The sequence below is a fragment of the Bos grunniens genome, chromosome 3, assembly GCF_055505025.1.
Source record: "Bos grunniens cultivar Pamir isolate PY7600 chromosome 3, Bosgru_T2T1.0, whole genome shotgun sequence".
NCBI classification, from domain to species: Eukaryota; Metazoa; Chordata; class Mammalia; order Artiodactyla; family Bovidae; genus Bos; species Bos grunniens.
In genome coordinates, this window is record NC_141167.1 from 95553137 (window position 1) to 95572943 (window position 19807).

At 42.5% G+C, this 19807-nt stretch overlaps 1 protein-coding gene across 5 annotated transcripts in view; it reads left to right on the top strand.

Annotated features, from left to right (window-relative positions):
* Positions 1-10705: 10705 nt before the first annotated feature.
* MAN1A2 (mannosidase alpha class 1A member 2) overlaps positions 10706-19807 on the top strand; it is a 150494-nt gene continuing 141392 nt past the window's right edge. For 4 of the 5 annotated variants that reach the window (XR_015160800.1, XM_086392093.1, XM_086392095.1 and 1 more), the window contains exon 1: positions 10706-12357. Coding sequence is in view for 3 of the 5 variants with exons in the window: in XM_086392093.1 (XP_086248219.1) it covers positions 12056-12357 (302 nt within the window). In the remaining 2 variants the exon portion in view is untranslated. The remainder of the gene's footprint in view (positions 12358-19807) is intronic. The other variant, XM_086392096.1, reaches the window with a different exon arrangement.

The window sequence follows — 19807 nt, forward strand, 5'->3', positions numbered from 1 at the left end:
CCATGAAGTGATGGGACTGGATGCCATCATCTTAGTGTTTTTAGTGTTGAGTTTTAAGCCAACTTTTTCACTCTCCTCTTGCACTTTCATCAAGAGGCTGTTTAGCTCTTCTTCACTTTCTGCCATAAGGGTGGTATCATCTGCGTATCTGAGATTATTGATATTTCTTCTGCCAATCTCAATTCCAGCTTGTTCTTCATCCAGCCCGACATTTCTCATGATGTACTCTGCATATAAGTTAAATAAGCAGGGTGACAATATACAACCTTGACGTACTTCCCGATTTGGAACCAGTCTGCTGTTTCATGTCCGGTTCTAACTGTTGCTTCTTGACCTGCATACAGATTTCTCAGGAGGTCGTAAGGTAGTGTGGTATTCCCATCTCTTGAAGAATTTTCCACAGTTTGCTGTAACCCACACAGTCAAGATTGCCAGGAGAAATATCAATAACCTCAGATATGCAGATAACACAACCCTTATGGCAGAAAGTGAAGAAGAACTAAAGAGCCTCTTGATGAACGTGAAAGAGGAGAGTGAAAAAGTTAGCTTAAAGCTCAACATTCAGAAAACTAAGATCATGGCATCCGGTCCCATCACTTCATGGCAAATAAATGGGGAAACAGTGGAAACAGTGGCTGACTTTATTTCTCTGGGTTCCAAAATCACTGCAGATGGTGATTGCAGCCATGAAATTAAAAGACGCTTACTCCTTGGAAGGAAAGTTACGACCAACCTAGATAGCATATTGAAAAGCAGAGACGTTACTTTGCCAACAAAGGTCTGTCTAGTCAAGGCTATGGTTTTTCCAGTGGTCATGTATGGATGTGAGAGTTGGACTATAAAGAAAGCTGAGTGCCAAAGAATTGATGCTTTTGAACTGTGGTGTTGGAGAAGACTCTTGAGAGTCCCTCAGACTGCAGGGAGATCCAATCAGTCCATCCTAAAGGAAATCAGTCCTGGGTGTTCATTGGAAGGACTGATGCTGAAGCTGAAACTCCAATAATTTGGCCACCTGATGCGAAGAGCTGACTCATTTGAAAAGGCCCTGATGCTGGGAAAGATTGAGAGCAGGAGGAGAAGGGGACGACAGAGGATGAGATGGTTGGATGGCATCGCTGACTCAATGGACATGGGTTTGGGTGGACTCCGGGAGTTGGTGATGGACAGGGAGGCCTGGCGTGCCGTGGTTCATGGGGTCACAAATTGTCGGACACGACTGAGCGACTGAACTGAAACTGAAACACAGTCAAAGGCTTTGATGCAGTCAATCAAGCAGAAAAGAAAGAAAGAAAGAAAGAAAGTGAAGTTGCTCAGTTGTGTCCAACTCTTTGCGACCCCACGGACTGTAGCCTATCAGGCTCCTCCATCCATGGGATTTTCCAGGCATGATTACTAGAGTGGGTTGCCATTTCCTTCTCCAGGGTATCTTCCCAACCCAGGAATCGAACCATGGTCTTCTGCATTGTAGGCAGACCCTTTTAACCATCTGAGCCACCAGGGAATTCAATAAAGCAGAAGTAGATGTTTTTCTGAAACTCTCTTGCTTTTCCTGTGATCCGATGGACGTTGGCAATTTGATCTCTGGTTTCTCTGTCTTTTCTAAATCCAGCTTGAACATCTGGAAGTTCACGGTTCACGCACTGTTGAAGCCTGGCTTGCAGGATTTTGAGCATTACTTTGCTAGCGTGTGAGACGAGTGCAATTTTGCAGCAGTTTGAACATTCTTTGGCATTGCCCTTCTTTAAGACTGGAATGAAAACTGACTTTTCCAGTCCTGTGTCTGCTGCTGACTTTTCTAAATTTGCTGGCATATTGAGTACAGAACTGTAACAGCATCATCTTTTAGGATTTGAAATAGCTCAACTGGAATTCCATCACCTCCACTAGCTTTGTTTGTAGTGATGCTTCCTAAGGCCCACTTGACTTTACATTCCAGGATGTCTGGCTCTAGGTGAGTGATCACACCATCGTGGTTATCTGGGTCATTAAGACCTTTTTTTCTATAGTTCTTTGGTGTATTCTTGCCATCTCTTAGTATCTTCTGCTTCTGTTAGATCCATACTATATCTTTCCTTTATTGTGCCCATCTTTGCATGAAATGTTCCCTTGGTATCTCTAATTTTCTTGAAGAGATCTCTAGTCTTTCTCATTCTATTGTTTTCTCTATTTCTTTGCATTGATCACTGAGGAAGGCTTTCTTATCTCTTATCTCTTATCTCTATTCTTTGGAACTCTGCATTCAGATGGGTGTATCTTTCCTTTTCTCCTTTGCCTTTGGCTTCTCTTCTTTTCTCAGCTCTTTGTAAGGCCTCCTCAGACAACCATTTTGCCTTTTTGCATTTCTTTTTCTTGGAAATGGTCTTGATAACTGCCTCCTGTACAACGTCATGAACTTCTGCCCATAGTTCTTCAGGCACTCTATCAGATCTAATCCCTTGAATCTATTTCTCACTTCCTCTGTATAATCATAAGGGATTTTGTTTAGGTCATACCTGAATGGTCTGGTAGTTTTCCCTAATTTTTCAATATGTCTGAATTTTGCAATAAGGAGATCATGGTCTGAGCCACAATCAGCTCCCAGTCCTGTTTTTGGTCACTGTATAGAGCCTCTCCATCTTCAGCTGGAAAGAATATAATTAATCTGATTTTGGTATTGGCCATCTGGTGATGTCCATGTGTAGAATAGTCTCTTGTGTTATTGGAAGAGGGTGTTTGCTATGACCAGTGTGTTCTCTTGGCAAAATTGTTAGCCTTTGCCTTGTTTCATTTTGTACTCCAAGGCCAAATTTTCCTGTTACTCCAGGTATCTCTTGACTTCTTACTTTTGCATTCCAGTCCCCTATGATGAAAAGGACATCTTTTTTGGGTGTTAGTTCTAGAAGGTCTTGTAGATCTTCATAGATCTGTTCAAGTTCAGCTTCTTCAGCATTACTGGTTGGGGCATAGACTTGGATTAGTGTGATATTGAATTATTTGCCTTGGAAACGAACAGAGATTATTCTGTCATTTTTGAGATTGCACCCAAGTGCATTTCAGACTCTTTTGTTGACTGTAAGGGCTACTCCATTTCTTCTAAGGAATCTTGCCCACAGTAGTAGATATAGTATTTTTATTTGTGGCTTTCTCTCTCACCAACCTTCCCTCTACCATCTATGTTACAGCCATAATTAATTATTTGAGAGGATCAGTAAATTGCATGTCCCACCCTTTTCCCCCACTGATTTTGAATGAAGACATACAGGATAGTCAAGTGGAGGGTTTTTTTTTTTTTTTTTTCAAATGTCAGCTCTATTACAGATAAGCTAGTAAAGAACAAGGTCTAGATCTGTAATCCAAAAAAGCTTCAGACACTCTCAGCTGACCGCTCACTCCCACAAAACTTGGCCTCAGGACAGCCCACCAAAGGGGAATGCTGGGTCTGCCAAGCAGACATGTTCACAAAAGATGGTTGCACTAGTTCTGGGGCAGAAAGGGAACAAAAGAATGAATCCTCAGTAATTGGGACTTTTTAATAGATTAGTCCCATTCAGTCAAGGCCTATGAGCCAATGAATGTTAGAGTACTCCCCAGTCAGGTAGCTCACTCCTGAGTGTGAAGGGGTGTGATATAAGTACCCAAGTGGTGGCAGTGGTTTGCCTGTCAGACTCCTCTGTCCATGGGATTTCCCAGGCAAGAATACTGGAGTGGGTTGCTATTTCCTTCTCCAGGGGATCTTCCTGACCCAGGAATTGAACCCATGGTCCTGCATCTCCTGTGTTGGCAGGTGGATTCTTTACCACTGAACCACAGTTTTGCTGAAAGTTTTCACTTTTGTCTCAGGTTCAAAGTTTTTAACAAAATAAGCCCCTCATTGTGTTCTGCGTGCTTAGTCGCTTAGTTGTGTCTGACACTTGCGATCCCATAGAAGCCTGCCATGCCAGGCTCCTCTGTCCATTGGATTCTCCAGGCAAGAATACTGGAGTGGGTTGCCATTTTCTTCTCCAGGGGATCTTCCCAAATCAGGAATTGAACCCAGGTCTCCTGCATTGCAGGCAGACTCTTTACTGACTGAGCTACGAGGGCTACAAGCTACTGAGCTACAAGCCACTCATTACATATATTTAAATAATCCAAATACTTATTTGAGAACTATCTAGCTTACTTTCAATATACTAACATTAAAAGAGAAGTAGAAAGAGCAGAGGATACATCACCAAATCGGCTTTTGACCAACATCCAGACTTAAAACAGCACTGGAAAGTCCCATGTCACAGCACATCCAGAGTCCAATTGGGAAAAGGCCCCAGGCAGCGCATCCACTCCCTGGGTGAGACTTCAAAGATTGCAGTTTGAGGTTCCCCCTTATAATCCCACAAATTAATATCATCATCAGTCTGTGAGCAAATTGCAAGCCTGGTTTCATGTTAATGCTGTTTGTTTTGTCTTGTAAAAACAAGGGTCTTCCCTGATGGCTCAGATGGTAAAGAATTTGCCTGCAGTGGGGGAGACCTGGTTTCGATCCTTGGGTTGGAAGATCCCTTGGAGAAGGAAATTCTCCAGTATTCTGGCCTGGGGAATTCCATGGACTGTACAATCCATGGGGTCACAAAAGTCAGACAAGACTGAGCAACTTTCATTTGTCTCGTAAAACTTGGAATGTTGCTAAGCCTGGGGCTTGCTTGACCAGACCTCGTGCAGGGGCTAAACAATCTCAAAATTAGTTCCCTATCTTCTCTATGGTGCTTCCAGTGTTAAACTCACAGCAGGCAGTCACCCACAGTCACTCACAGTTGGGGCAAAGTCCAGGCAGGTTAGAAGCAAGGTCAGAGGCCTACTCTGCTTTGTTTTTGAAGCCTAAACATGACTATTTATTTAATTTCTCTAACAAGCACCAAGGAAATCCAGGAGCCCCTATGGAACGCTTCAAAATTGGATACTCCCATCCACCTTTATAAAGAGCAATCTGATGCCGAAGGAGGTTAAGCGTTCTTTGTAAAGCCTCATATTAAAGCTGTTTTTAATCCACTCAAGGCAGTTATCTTGACAATATATGTCACTGATTTATACATTCATTCATTCATTAAATAGTATTGCACATCCACTATCAGTGATATACTACGTTCTAGATATCAAAAGATAAAGGAAATATGGAAAGCAGCTACATATAATGAAAAAAATCCAGGCTCTGGAATTGGAGAATCTTGGACCTAATCCCGCCTTTGCCACTGACCTGTGTGAACCTGGAAACACTGGAAAACTTTATTCCTATTTCTTCATCCATAAGATTAAAATAAAAATACATACCTCATAGGGTTGTTATGAGAATTAAATGAGATCATGTACCTGATAGTGCTTCCCCCATAGCTGGGATTCAGTAAATATGAGTGATAGTTTTTACTATAGGCATCAGGAGTTGGCAGGTGAAAAAAAGTGGGAAGAACCTGTGAAAAGGTTGGAGGAAGGAGAAAGAACATGGCATGTGTTAGGGGCAACTCCTTTCCTTTGGCCCCACTTTTCCTGTGGTAGGGGAAGGGTGGGTAGGAATGTTTCATTAGAATACAACTCCCTGGTATACAACACCCCGCAGGACTCTTGCCTGGGACATCCCATGGATAGAGGAGCCTGGCGGGTTACAGTCCATGGGGCTGAAAAAAGAGTCAGACACAACTTAGTGACTAAACAACAACAATAGGGGCTGCTAGTTTGAGATACCTTCGCTGTCACTTGTGTCTAGTCCTTTCCATTTTAGGCCTTCTCCCCACTTTCATCCCTGACCCAAGTCTGATGGTTGCTTGAAAGAGTTCCTTCTGGTCCCTTATCCTTTTATACCTGTGGAACTATTGATGCGTCATATACTAGAGAGAGCCACAGCACCTCCATGCAAAGATATCCTGGGTATTCTTTACATTGTGCGTCACAGAAACTAATTATGACTGTAAAAGAAATTTACAGGTTTGTGTAACTCAGAACTTTAAAGGATGAACTAGCCTTAGGTATAGCTGGGTTCACAGAAGAAGCAGATTTACTATGTGGCCAGTGATGCTGAAGCATCTGGCTTCCTCATTGCTTGGCCCTGATTTAGGCACTGGTAGAAGGCAATGGCATCCCACTCCAGTACTCCTGCCTGGAAAATCCCATGGACGGAGGAGCCTGGTGGGCTGCAGTCCATGGGGTCGCTAAGAGTCAGACACGACTGAGAGACTTCACTTTGACTTTTCACTTTCATGCATTGGAGAAGGAAATGGCAACCCACTCCAGTGTTCTGGCCTGGAGAATCCCAGGGACGGGGGAGCCTGGTGGGCTGCTGTCTATGGGGTCACACAGAGTCGGACACGACTGAAGTGACTTAGCAGCAGCAGCAGCAGCAGAGGCCTTAGTCATGTGTTTACATAGTCACGTTTTTCTAAAATTTGAAAATTTCATTTTCCTTCTTCAAGAGTATTGGGCTTCCCAGGTGGCTCAGTGGTAAAGAATCTACCTGCCAATGCAGGAGACACAGGTTCAATCCCTGGGTCAGGAAGATCCCCTGGAGAAGCAACCCACTCCAGTAATCTTGCCTGGGAAATCCCATGGACAGAGGAGCCTGGTGGGCTATAGTTCATGGAGTTGCAAAGAGTCGGACATGACTGAAGTGATGGAGCAAGTATGCATGGTTCAAGAGTATTGAGAGTTTAGGTCAAGCAACATATTTACTGTAACAGAGCAGGGAAGTATCTGATTAAGCGGCAGTAACAAGTAACTCTGGATGCCTGTGCATGTTCTGCATGTTCTGGATGCCTATGTTGGAACACTAGCCTTCTTCCCTGTTGCTTAAAGGCTCAGCTCAAACATTTGATCAAGAAACCATCCTTGACATACTTCCAGTCGCCCTCCCCTCACTTTGGTGCCCTTTCAGTGAACCCATGGGCCCTTGAGGCTTTAGTTTGTCAGGTAATTGTCAGTGCTTACCTATTTCTGCACATCGGACTGTGTGCTCATTGAAACAGGGATTCCAACTTATTTCTCCAAACCTCTAGCACCTAGTAGAGGCTATAGTACATGGTAATCCTTCAACAAATGTGTCTTTCATAAGCAAATGTGCCTCAAATATTTTGGCTCAGACAGGTGAAGTTTTTTGGACTCTCCTGACTTGTTTAGTCACCAAGTTGTGCCCAACTCATCTGCGACCCCCTGGACTGTAACCCACCAGGCTCTTTTGTCTGTGGGATTTCCCAAGCAAGAATGGGAGTGGGTTGACATTTCCTTCTCCAGGGGATCTTCCCAACCCAGGGATGGAATCCAATCCGCGTCTCTTGTATTGGCAGGTGGATCCTTTACCACTGAGCCAGCAAGGAAGCCCCTAACCTGCTCCTTTACCTTTATCAAGGTAAAGGATATCAACAAGTCAGGAGAGTCCAAAAAACTTCACCTGCGTCTGAGCCAAAATACTTGAGGCACATTTGCTTATGAAAGACGTATTTATTGAAGGACTGCCATGTAACATAGCCTCTACTAGGTGCTAGAGGTTTGGAGAAATGAGTTGGAATCCCTGTCTCAATGAGCACACAGTCTGGTGTGGGGAGATAGGTGAGTATTGACAAGTAGCTGACAAACTAAAGCCTCAAGGGCCCATGGGTTAGGGGCTTCCTTGCTGGCTCAGTGGTAAAGGATCCGCCTTTAGTTAAAGGATCCTTTATCCTTTAGTTCCAGAGAGCTAACTTGAGAGTTTCATAACCTTGAATTTCAGCTTATCCCTGATCTCTAGGGAAAAAACTTTACAGAAGAATGCAAGAGTGGAAAGAGCTGACCAAAACTTGGTAATTTTTCTACACATTTAATGGTGATGTTGTAATTTCTCCTATAACATCTTCCTTGGGAATCAGTTGAAACTAAGAAGAAACAGGTTATATAAGTAAATCAAAAGCCTCTTTTTGCATTCCAGCTATATTTTTTCTCTGTAGTATATGACTTCAGTTTCACTGAAAACAGAGCTAGATGGTGTATATATATGTGTGTGCTAATAGATGTATGTGTTAATAGATGTTAAATTGTTTCAATAATGGAAAAGGTATGATTGAACAAATAGCTGTTACACTGTAATACATAAGTAGATCTCAGTAATGGTCCTATAAATCTGAACCGTCGGGATAAATTTTGTTTTATTATGAACTTAATAATTCCTATTTCCTAAAATATTAATTTATATGGATTTATAAAAGGGAAATTCATCTGCAATTTTGGAATCTTGTCTATGTCTGGGTGCATGCTCAGTCATATCTGACTCTTTTCGACCCCATGAACACTCAGGTATTCTTGCCTGGAAAATCCCATGGATGGAGGAACCTGGTAGGCTACGGTCCATGGGGTCCCAAAGAGTTGGACGTGACTGAGCACCTTCACTTTCTTTCTTTCTTTCTCCAGGGCATCTTCCTGACCCAGGGATTGAACCCCGGTCTCCTGCATTGTAGGCAGATTCTTTACCATCTGAGCTATAGGGAAATGCCACCTGGGAAACCTATATATATCTATATATCTATCTCATGTGGGCTCTGCTTCCTGTTGATTGCCCTCAGATGTGTGTTCATCTTGATACAACTGTGTCCACTTATTTGAAATTTGACTTTAACTTTCTCAAATATCAGTCTGTTTAAAAATTTTTATTTAATTATAAAAGTAACACAAAAAGAGCACATGTGGAAAAACCATATATACCATCTTAACACAACAGGTAGTCTTTTTCAAATATTCCCTTTAAATTTTTTATACACATAATTTTATATACTTGTAGTCATAATTTATGAATATATTTTTGACTTGCTTTTAAAGATCAACAAAACAAAACAATACTGATTCTTTTAAAAATCACTTCAGGGACTAGTCTCTAGAATGAACACACACACACTTTTGGATGCTTGTGCAGGATTACAGTAAGATAATCAACAGCATCATCAATGGACTTAGATTGCAGACTGCATTTGCAATAATCTCGAACTTAAGTAATGATGTTTTTACTGTCCTGAAGGAAAAGTGAATTTTTCAAAACAGCCCAGGGCAAGAAAGAGGGATACAGATAAGTCTTCTCCACCAGCTATGAGTCATACCTGTCTACTAGGTTAAAGCAGGTTTCATGATTGATATGTCTGTGGTTAACAATTTGGTGTCAATATAGATAATATTTATCCTTTAAGGTTCATATAACTTGCTATTTCATTTAGAAATCAAATTTATTTCCCCTGATCTTTCCATGGAAAGTAATGACCTCAACAGTTGGAAAAACAAGTGTTTCTTTTCCTTTGGCTTACAGAGAGGCTCAGCATTAGAAACTTATTCATAAAATTGGCACACTTTATAAAGACACATTGGGAAGGCAGGGAGTTTCTTACATCTACTTTTCACAATTGTCCAACACAAATCTCACTTTGGATTGGGCTGCCAGCCTGAATGGGTGAGAGGTGGCACATAACATTTTTATGTCTTTGTTTCATTTGGTGAATCAATGACAATGACTTCTTTTGTCATATGGTAGGTAGTTAGATATGCAGAACTTCTAGAAATAGTGCAGACTGGAATGTACTTTGAATTGTGTCAATGAATGAGGATTTTTTGTTTGATTTTTAGCTAAGGCTGACCTTTTGTCCCTGCCATTTAAGGGACTCCTTTCCAATTTCCAGTTATCACTAAGGATGTGTAGAGGGAATGACATCTTAATATCAAACACAATCTCAAAGTTGGAAGTAAGAGTATTTGTGTATCATAGACATTTGTTCTTAATCACAACACGGGGGCTTCCCTCATAGCTCAGTTGGTAAAGAATCCACCGGCAATGCAGGTGACCGGGGTTCAATTCCTGGGTCGGGAAGACTCCCCCTGGAGAAGGAAATGGCAACCCACTCCAGTATTCTTGCCTGGAGAATCTCATGTACAGAGAAGCCTGGCAGGCTACAAGACTTAGCAACTAAACCACCATCACCAATCACAACATGGTTCTTAACATTATGGATAACAGAAATCAATTCAGGTTGCTTTTCAGGCTTAAACAATATTGTTGTCTTTTGGGGTTCTAGCACCTCCTTGTCTATACTTATTATCTCTTTTGCAGGAGCGGTGGTGGTGAGGAGTGTGAAGATGATGGGAGAATGTCTTCCAGAAACTGAACGACGACAAGGCTGCTGTCCTGTGGGGTCCTATGGACTGCTGCAGGAGACTCCTCAACCACGACACCTAAACGAAAGGTCGCCATTTTAAACACAGAGCCAGGCACTTGGTTGATGCTCAACAGAGATGACTCGAGCCTCGGGGGCCCAACGACGTGCATAGGGGCTGCAAAGAAGTTGGAGACCCAGTCTTTGGGCCCTAAGGGATCACGGTCCACAACTGAAGACATGATTTCCACAGAGCAAGATTAAACGTTAACCTTGGCCATGAGATCCTTTGAGTCCCAGTAACTTGATTGCAGCGAAGCCTTGGTGACCTGAAGCCTCCCCGCCCCCGCCCCAAACGCTAGGTCAGTCCCACGAGTGACGATGGCAAAGCCCAGCACGGCTTAAGTTATCACTGAAGCGCGGACGGGAGACCTTCTCCCACCAAGCGCCCAGACGGCGGCGGCAGGACGCTTCCGGGGGGCGCCCCGGCGGCTGGCTGGAGGGCGGCGCTGGAGCCCGCAGCGGCGCGAGGCCGGAGCGCGGGCCAGGCGGGGCGGGGGAGGGGCCAGGCGGGGCCGGGAGCGTGCGCGCGCACCTCACACTCCGCCGCCCGGGGACGCCCACTCGCGAGTCAGGGCCGAAGGCCGGCCCGCGCCATCCGTCCCACTCCAAGACGCCGGCTCCTCTCAGGCGTGTGCCCAACGGTGAAAGCCCCCGGTGGCTCCGCGCCTTCGGGGCCCAGAGTGCCACAGGGCGAGGACCGGGCCGCAGCCCCGCACCGCGTGGACGCGCTGCCTCTCCCGCAGCCGCCGCCACCGCCAGCAAGAGCAGCTGCGAACGACCCGAGGCTGCGCGGCGGAGGCCCCCAAGGCCCCTGGCGGTCGGGGAGGAAGGAGACGGAACTGACCTCTGCCCGCCTGAGGCGCGGCTGCTCCCGCGCGCCCGGGGCCGCCGCCGCCCCCGGGCTGAGGGAGGAATGAGCAGGCGCCTGCCCCGGGCTCTCGGACCTGAGGGCCGCGGCTCGGCTGCTTCTTACGCCTCCGGTCTGCGGAGGCTCGGTCGCCGGGCCCGGGTGCGGCGGGGTCAGCGGCGGCCTCTCTCGGGGAGTCGGCGCCGGGGTTAACTTAACCGGCCGCCGAGAGGAGGAGGAGCCGCGCGGGGGCGGTCGACGCACCTCCCCTCCCCCAGCACTCGCCGGGGCGTCTCAGAGGCCGCGGAGGAGGAAGTTCCGCTCTCTGACAGACCCGAGCGGTAGCAACAGCGGCCGCGGCTGGGAGGGCGCAGGTATTTTGGACGCGAATGCCCTTCGCGCCGACTGTCGAGGGGGCAGCGTCGGAGCTGTCGCCTGTCCTCGGAGCCGGGGGACAGGGTCGCGAGGCGCGGGCGTAGGAGCCCTCTTTCCTGCTTTTCACCCAGCGTCGCGCTGAGGCGGGAGACCTCTCCTCTCGGTTGGCCGACTTCCAAAGAGCCCCTTGTTTTTCAAGCACTGAGATTAAGAAATTCTCCAATCGAAGCATCAGAGGAGCCCAAGTGAACCTTCTACAACTCTGGGATCACGTCAGTCACCCTTTTGGGGCGGGAGACCACGCTGGAGCATCTCCCTGAGGTGCAGGAATGGAAGCGCCCACCTTGCATCCTTTCTGCGGTGTTGTTTGCCTCATCTACCCTTGGGAATGAAGAGGAGACTTGTAGTCACCCGGTGAGGTACCGAAAGCCAGATGGCAAAAGAAAATATCACAGGACTTAAACTAGTGATCGTTTTGGGGCCACACGCGTTTCTGCATGTAATTGAATGAGCGTGAAAGAGGTGCCCTATTGAAAAGCACAACAGTCCTTTAAGAGGAGGAAAAATTGAATTTCCCCATTTTTGCCAAGATTCCGAAGACTGTTCAATGTATCGTACGTTTGATATAAGATGAGAACTTTATAAAATATTTTGCCCAAGAGCTTAAACGATGACTACCCCAGCGCTGCTGCCCCTCTCTGGACGAAGGATACCACCTCTGAACCTGGGGCCGCCTTCCTTCCCGCATCACAGGGCTACCTTGAGACTTTCTGAGAAGTTTATCCTCCTCCTTATTCTAAGTGCCTTCATCACCCTGTGTTTTGGAGCATTCTTCTTTCTTCCAGACTCTTCAAAACACAAACGCTTTGATCTGGGTTTGGAAGATGTGTTAATTCCTCATGTAGATGCCGGCAAAGGGGCGAAACACTCTGGAATCTTCCTGATCCATGGACCAGATGAACATAGACACAGGTTTGTTTATTTCAGAAGTTCTGGTATTAACGTTTGGCAGAGCGAGGTATGGTTTATTGCATCAGATCTGTTATTTTTTGGCAGTAAAATGTAGCTTTCCCTGAGTTGTGAGAGCTGTATTGTGATTTCACAACTAGTTAAATAGAGAACCACAAACTGGAAGGACTCCAGAGTCCCATCCAACGTCCAGCTCCTTTTATGTAGGAGGAACATTTGTGTTCAGGGGTGTTGGGTCTGATGTGAACAGTTGGGAGTGGAGGTATGAAAACTTAACTTGAAGAAATAGTGAAATAGGCCGTGCCTTCATTTATTAAGAAGGTGTTGCTTTATGTCATTGTGCCACCCTGTGAAATAGATCCGTGGAATCCTGACATGCTACGGATTTGTTGTCTCTCAAAGGGCCCTCGTTCTCTGGCTGGTAGTTAACCTCAGTAGTGAAGCTTAAGCATTTTAGTAGGACAAGCGCAGGTACAGTAGATGTATTTTGGTGCTCTGTGTGCAATCAGTTAAGTTAAAGGTCTCACTGAATCTTAAGTCACTCACTTTCTGAGTCTTGTAGACAAGATTTGGTTATGTTTTTAAATATAATTTTGTTCTCACCTTCCCCCCGGCCCCTTCCCCCCCCCCCCCCCCATGTGGAAGGTAGTGTTTATCAAGTAACTCTTGAAATTTGCTTAATTTAAAGGGTTCACATTCTTTCCAGTCACTAAATCTGAAGTGAGCTCTTGGGAGAATATATCCAAATTAGGATAAAATGGGAGCTCTAGCTCTCTTTAAATCTTTTATTATATCAAAAGAAGAATCTGGGAAAGTAGTTTGCTTTCTTTAAACCTACAGTTTTGTTTTGTTCTTTTTTCCCCTGCTCCATCTTTCCCCCTTCTGCTCTATTTCTTAAATTAATTTTTGAGTATGTTTTAAATTAAAAAAAAAAGGCTTATATTCTGTTCTCAATTGATGTTAGTTTTAACTTTTCCTCAAGCACAAAGTTTTTGAAAAACCTTGTGTTCAAATGTTATCCAAAATTAAATACTTTAGGAATATGTACTGTTGTAATGAGAGCTGATTTTTCCTTTTTCTCAGTCTAGTCTTTGCTTGCTGTTTCTTTGACTTTTGGCTGAACCTTATGGAGTAGTTACTTCTAAAATTATTTCATACCATTCGTCTGTAGCCAAATTAATTTGAAATTTTTGCCATCATCTTCAACTTTTGTACTCTTTTCATTTGTTTATTTTCTCCTTTGCTGTTTGTGACTTGGAGAAAAATCTGATGTGATCTGTGAAATACGTTGCTGAAAAATTAACACTGAAAATTAACACTGAAAAATTAACACTGCTTTCCTTGAAAACCTTATTTCCCATGGTAATTATAATGATTTTTTTTTTAAAGATGGTAAAACTGACTTCAGAGTTCTTTGAAGCCACAAATTAACATTATTTAACTCTCTTGTAGTTATTTGTCATATACTTAACAGTTTCCTTTATAGTTTAAATTGGTTTAAAAGTTAAGAAATGTGGCACATTCTAGTTTAAAAATGTTCACATAGAAAAATTCTGTTAAGTGGAGTTTAAATTTCAAATTTGAATGAAAATACATATATGTGCAATATGTGCGTTTTTTCCACATCTTAAAAACCTATTTAAATCTGTTAAAACAAGAACTCTTAAATTTATATAGCCCTTGAATACATATGCTTTTTGTTTTGCTGTACAAAACTGTTGGATTTCTGAGTTTGGAGTGAGAGATTGGTTATTGAGTTCTCTTAATAAGGTATGGCGAGTGAGCCATATCTTAGGTTTTGGATAGTAAGAGTCTGGACGACAAATCATTTATATGAGACACTTATTCAAATCTGTTTGGTTCTTGAGTTTTGGAAAGCACGAATTGGAATAGAGTTCAGGTCTTAAAGGATCCCTTTATTATCTCTGAGCATATTTTATGTGGTAGTTTATTTTTATATTGATTGTCACCATATCTGAAAACAGTGTATAGTTATAAGTAATTTTTTTAATTTGAGCAACAAAATACATTCCAAATAATATATCATTCAAATAATCAGATTTCAATGTAAAATATGAAACATTAATGTATAAACATTAGCGTTGTTGTTCAGTGACTTGGTTGTGTCCAACTCTTGGCCACCCCATGGACTACAGCACCAGGCTTTTCTGTGACTGTCTCCAACAGTTTGCTCAAACTCATGTCCGTTGAGTTGATGATGCCATCCAACCATCTCATCCTCTGTCTGTTAAAATGATGTCTCTCTGAATTAACATTAACATATTCAAAAGTAATTCAGGAAGAGGACATTTTTTTTTTTTTTTATGCTTTAAGGTTAACAATCATTTAATGTATTAACATTTTCACTTATAAGGAAGATGACATTTTTTTAACAGATACTTTTGGTACTAAGTTCATGCCTATTTTGGATGTGGTCAAAGGATCATCTTTCTTAGTTGAGAAAATACAAATGATGATTTATCTTAATTTTGTGTGTGTGGAGAAGAGTGTAGGATAGAGGGATGAGGAGCCTTACTTTAATGGAGAAGTAATGAGAAATAAATCTTGGCCATTATTTCTTATTCACAGTATTTAGCGGATACTTGTTGAATTGGCTTTTCTTGATTACTTAAGTTTAGTGTAGTAGTTTGGTGCTTAAGCTCTGGAGTCAGACTGCATGGATTCATACCCTACTTTTTCATTGATTAGATATGTGATTTGGAACAGATTTTCAAACTCTGTGCCTTAGTTGCTTCCTCTGGATTACAGATTGTTATATTGAACGAGATTTAGTGCATGCAAAGTGCTCAGTGTAGTTCCTAGCATTTAGTAAATGCTCAGTAAATAGTAACAATTATTAATAATTATATTTTGAGTATTTTAATTCTGAGTCTACTTACATGTACCTTTAAATATTGTACATGTTTCTGAAAAGTTGGGTGCAGATTAATTTTTAAAAGTGCACCAGAACCTTATTATCTAAAGGAATATTTTATCATCAAATTATTTAGCAATAAATGTGTATTGCATGTCTGCTGTGTATTGGGCCCTGCTTTTATGGCACTTCCCACCTAGGGGGAGGGGAGGGAAGGGATGACAAACATTAAATGAACAAATTTATTTTTTGGGTGTGATGAGTGTTACGAGATACATTCAGTGTTGTCAGAGCATAGAATGATGTGAGTTAGCCTGTGGAGTGGGGGACAGGCAGTGGGAGCAGGGAAGGCTTTTTGAGGAAACAACTGCTCAGAAGCATACAAGTAGGAGATTGCTAAGTCAGGTAGAGTTGTGGGGGAAAAAAAGATCAAAGCAGAGAATATGACATATGTGAGAGCCCTCAGTAGTATTACTGTCGAACCCAAGTTCATGTGCCTGATGCACAATGAGGCCGAACAAACGTTAAGAGTTTGCAGTGGAGAAAAGTTTACTGCAAGGGCCAAGCGAAGAGGATGGGGCAACTCATGCTCCAAAGACTCAAACTGCCTGGTAATTTTCAGGGAAGAGTTTTATAGGCAAAAGTGCTGGGGAGAGGGCTGCAGGTTGTGTGACTTCCTCTTAATCTGTTGGTGGTGAGGTAACAGGGTGGTGTTCTAGGAATCTGTCATCAGCCTTCTGATTCCAACCAATTAGGGTTGGAGCCAGAACATGCTTGTGTTCAGCCTGAAGATACCGTCTTCCACCTGGATGGAGGCCCTACTTCCTGTCAGAACTGGGAGATTTGTGTCATATTATGCACCTCCCTGAGGAGGATCACTGCTGTGTTGTTTCTTTCTGCTGTTCCCTCACTTCCCTGGTTAGTAACTGAATCTGCCCTGTGGACTTAGGAAAGGTCATGGAGGTGAAAAGCCTTTTTCCTACAAACAAGGAATGGGACCCTGAAAAGGGTTTTGTGCCCTGGAGGGCTGTGCAGGATCCTGGTTGGTTTCAGCATTGTTGAGGATCTGAGAAATACTCAGTGTGGCTCGTATGGCTCATATGGAGATTAGTGGTGTGGGGCTAGGTGAGGAGTCATATTCGGCTTCCTTATTGTTTGAAAAGTTTGAATGAGTTGCCAGCATTGACATATGAGGGAAATTTCACACAAAGTCTGGATTTCGAATTTCTCTTGAAAAAGTAGAGGATATAGCAACATCCAAGTCTGTATTTTCAGATGGCAGTGCTCAGCTGGATCCAGGCAGCTGCTGCTCCCTCTAGAGGGGCATTGGCTCCTCATTTTGTTCCACTCAGTTAAGTTGCCAGATAAGTAAATTTAATGAATCAATATTTAACCTGGTTGTTGTTGAGTTCGGAATCCCTAGGCAGAATTCTGTAGTTTTTAGTCAAGTATTCTGATCTTAAGTACTGTGGGAAGTCATTGAAGAGTTTTCTTTGAAGCGAGGGACTGTTATTGTCAGTCAGTATTTAAAAAATATAAACAGTCACTTTGGTTACAGTGTAAACACTGGGTTGGAGGGGAACAGGAGGAAGTGTAGTGAAATCAGTTAGGAGAGCATAAGTCACAGAGAATATTGGCTTAGACCACAGTGGTGAAAGTGGAGGAGAGAAATTAGTGGAGAAAAGCACTTGATTCAAGAGACATTCAAACTGTTAAGTTGTGTGGAAATTGGTGGTTGGTTGAGTATGGAGTCTAAAGGAGGAGGAGGAGGTAGTCTCAGGTAACTGTTTCTAAGTGACATGGTTGTGGATTGCTAAGAAATATACACTATATTTAACTAATACTTTATATAATTGATATTACATGAATTTAAGATAAAGTGTTTTCCTGAGAAAACCTATGTGTTCCCTCCCATTAAATGGTTCATAAATAATACAGAGTTTTCAAACAATATATACTTTGCAGATGATAATGACATAGAATGTAGCATTTGATGTTCATGATACATGTTTAGCATCTGTGATTTTAGTCATATTTAGCATCTGTGATTTTAAAGTAACCAAAACATTTAGCTAGTGGTTATAGTATACATGAACTATTATAAATACACACAGATATACATAAAGTATCATGTTCATAATTTGTGTACATAACAGGCCCATCTAATAAGAATTTTACTTATTAATTTTCACTTTTGACACTGACATTTGTTTTATATGTTGGCATTATATAAATGGGCTTTGTGTTTTTATTTTTTGAAATATTTATTTGAACTACCAATAAATTTCATCCTCCAGTCAAAATTTGCAAGTATAAATTGAATTCTTGGGGTTGGGTGTATGTTAACTTCTGATAGTTTGCTCAAAAGGAAAGATTTGGAGTCAGAAGGACTTAAAGTTGCATCTTGGTTTTACTAACTAGCTGTGTGACATTGTACTAGACAGAATCACTTTAAACCTGTGTGACATTGTACTAGACAGAATCACTTTAAACCTGTGTTGGACAATATCGTAGTCACTAGAGTCCTGTGGCTTTTGAATGTGACATGTGGCTAGTCCAGATTGTAGCATGCTGTAATGAGAGTTCCTCAAGTTTTTCATGTTATGTTTGTATTTTTGGCTTGATTCACTTTTCTTTTCTGTTGCAGGAGTAGAGATTTTATATCTCACCATTATGAGTTTAGCTTTCTTAGTACCTTTTCTCATCTCATCTCCCATGCCTCCTCTCCCTGCATCCTGTTCTTTATTTAGGGCTTACTGCTTCTGTTTTAGAGAGGTTGCACATTTATTTTATCCTGTATGTCCTCTGGGTTTTCCCTTGTAATATATTTCCCTAATTGTCTTGTGGTTATTTTTCCTACTTCCTTTTTTTTTGGCTGTTGTTCGGTCACTCAGTCGTGTCTGACTCCTTGAGACCCCGTGGACTGCAGCATGCCAGGCTTCCCTGTCTATCATCAAATCCCGGATCTTGTTCACACTTATGTCCATTGAATCGGTGAAGCCATCCAACCATCTTGTCTCCTCCTTCTGCCTTCAATCTTTCCCAGCATTAGGGTCTTCTCTAATGAATCGGCTCTTCACATCAGGTGGCCAAAGTATTGGAGCTTCAGCTTCAGTCAGCATCAGTCCTGCCAATGAATATTCAAGATTGATTTTCTATAGGATTGACTGGTTGGATCTCATTGCAGTCCAAGGGACTCTCAAGAATCTACTCTCAAGAATCTTTTGAATATGCAGTTCAAAAGCAGCAATTCTTCGGCGTTCACCTTCTTTATGGTCCATCCATGTGTGACTACTGGAAAAACTTTAGCTTTGGCTATTTGGACCTTTGTTGGCAAAGTAATGTCTCTGCTTTTTAATATGCTGTCTAGGTTTGACATAGCTTTTCTTTCAAGGAGCAAGCGTCTTTTAATTTCATGGCTGCAGTCACCATCTGCAGTGATTTTGGAGCCCAAGAAAATAGTCTGTCACTGTTTGAGTTGTTTCCCCATGTATTTGCCATGAAATGATGGGACTGGGTGCCATGATCTTCATTTTTTAATTGTTGAGTTATAAGCCAGCTTTTTCACTCTCCTCTTTCATTTTCATCAAGAGGCTGTTTAGTTCCTCTTTGCTTTCTGTCATAAGGGTGGCATATCTGCATATCTAAGGTTATTGATATTTCTTCTGGCAATCTTAATTCCAGCTTCTGCTTCATCCAGCCTGGCATTTCACATGATGTACTCTGCATATAAGTTAAATAAGCAAGGTGACAATATATAGCCTTGACGTGTTCTTTTTCCACTTTGGAACCAGTCCGTTGTTCCGTGTCCTGTTCTAACTGTTGCTTCTTGAGCTGCATACAGGTTTCTCAGGAGGCAGGTCAGGTGGTCTGGTATTGCCATCTCTTGAAGAATTTTCCACAGTTGTGATCCACACAGTCAAAGGCTTTAGCATAGTCAATGAAGCAGAAGTACATGTTCTTCTGGAATTCTCTTGGTTTTTCTGTGATCCAATGGATGTTGGCAATTTGATCTCTGGTTCTTCTGTCTTTCCTAAATCCAGCTTGAACATGTGGAAGTTCATGGTTCACGTATTGTTGAAGCCTGGCTTGGATAATTTTGAGCATTCCTTTTACTAGCGTGTGAGATGAGTGCAATTGTGCAGTAATTTGAACTTTCTTTGGCAGTGCCTTTCCTTGGGATTGGAATGAATTCTGACCTTTCCCAGTCCTGTGGCCAGTGGCAGAATTTTCTAAATTTGCTGGCATATTGAATGTAACACTTTAACAGCATCCAGCATCGTCTCTTAGGATTTGAAGTAGCTCAGCTGGAATTCCATCACCTCCACTAGCTTTGTTTGTAGTGATGCTTCCTAAGGCCCACTTCCCTTTACTCAGATGTGAATAAGGTAAGATCAGTTTATACCGGACATTTATCAATAATCTGTGGTATAGATGTCTTTGATGCTTTTTTTTTTGGATCTGCTTATATATTGAGTGAATACTTGTTTGAGCTCCATAGTTGGAGGACAGAGTGATTTATATAGCTTTCAGTCTCTTTTCTTCTGCTCTAGTATCTTTAGTCCTCTCAACTTGTAG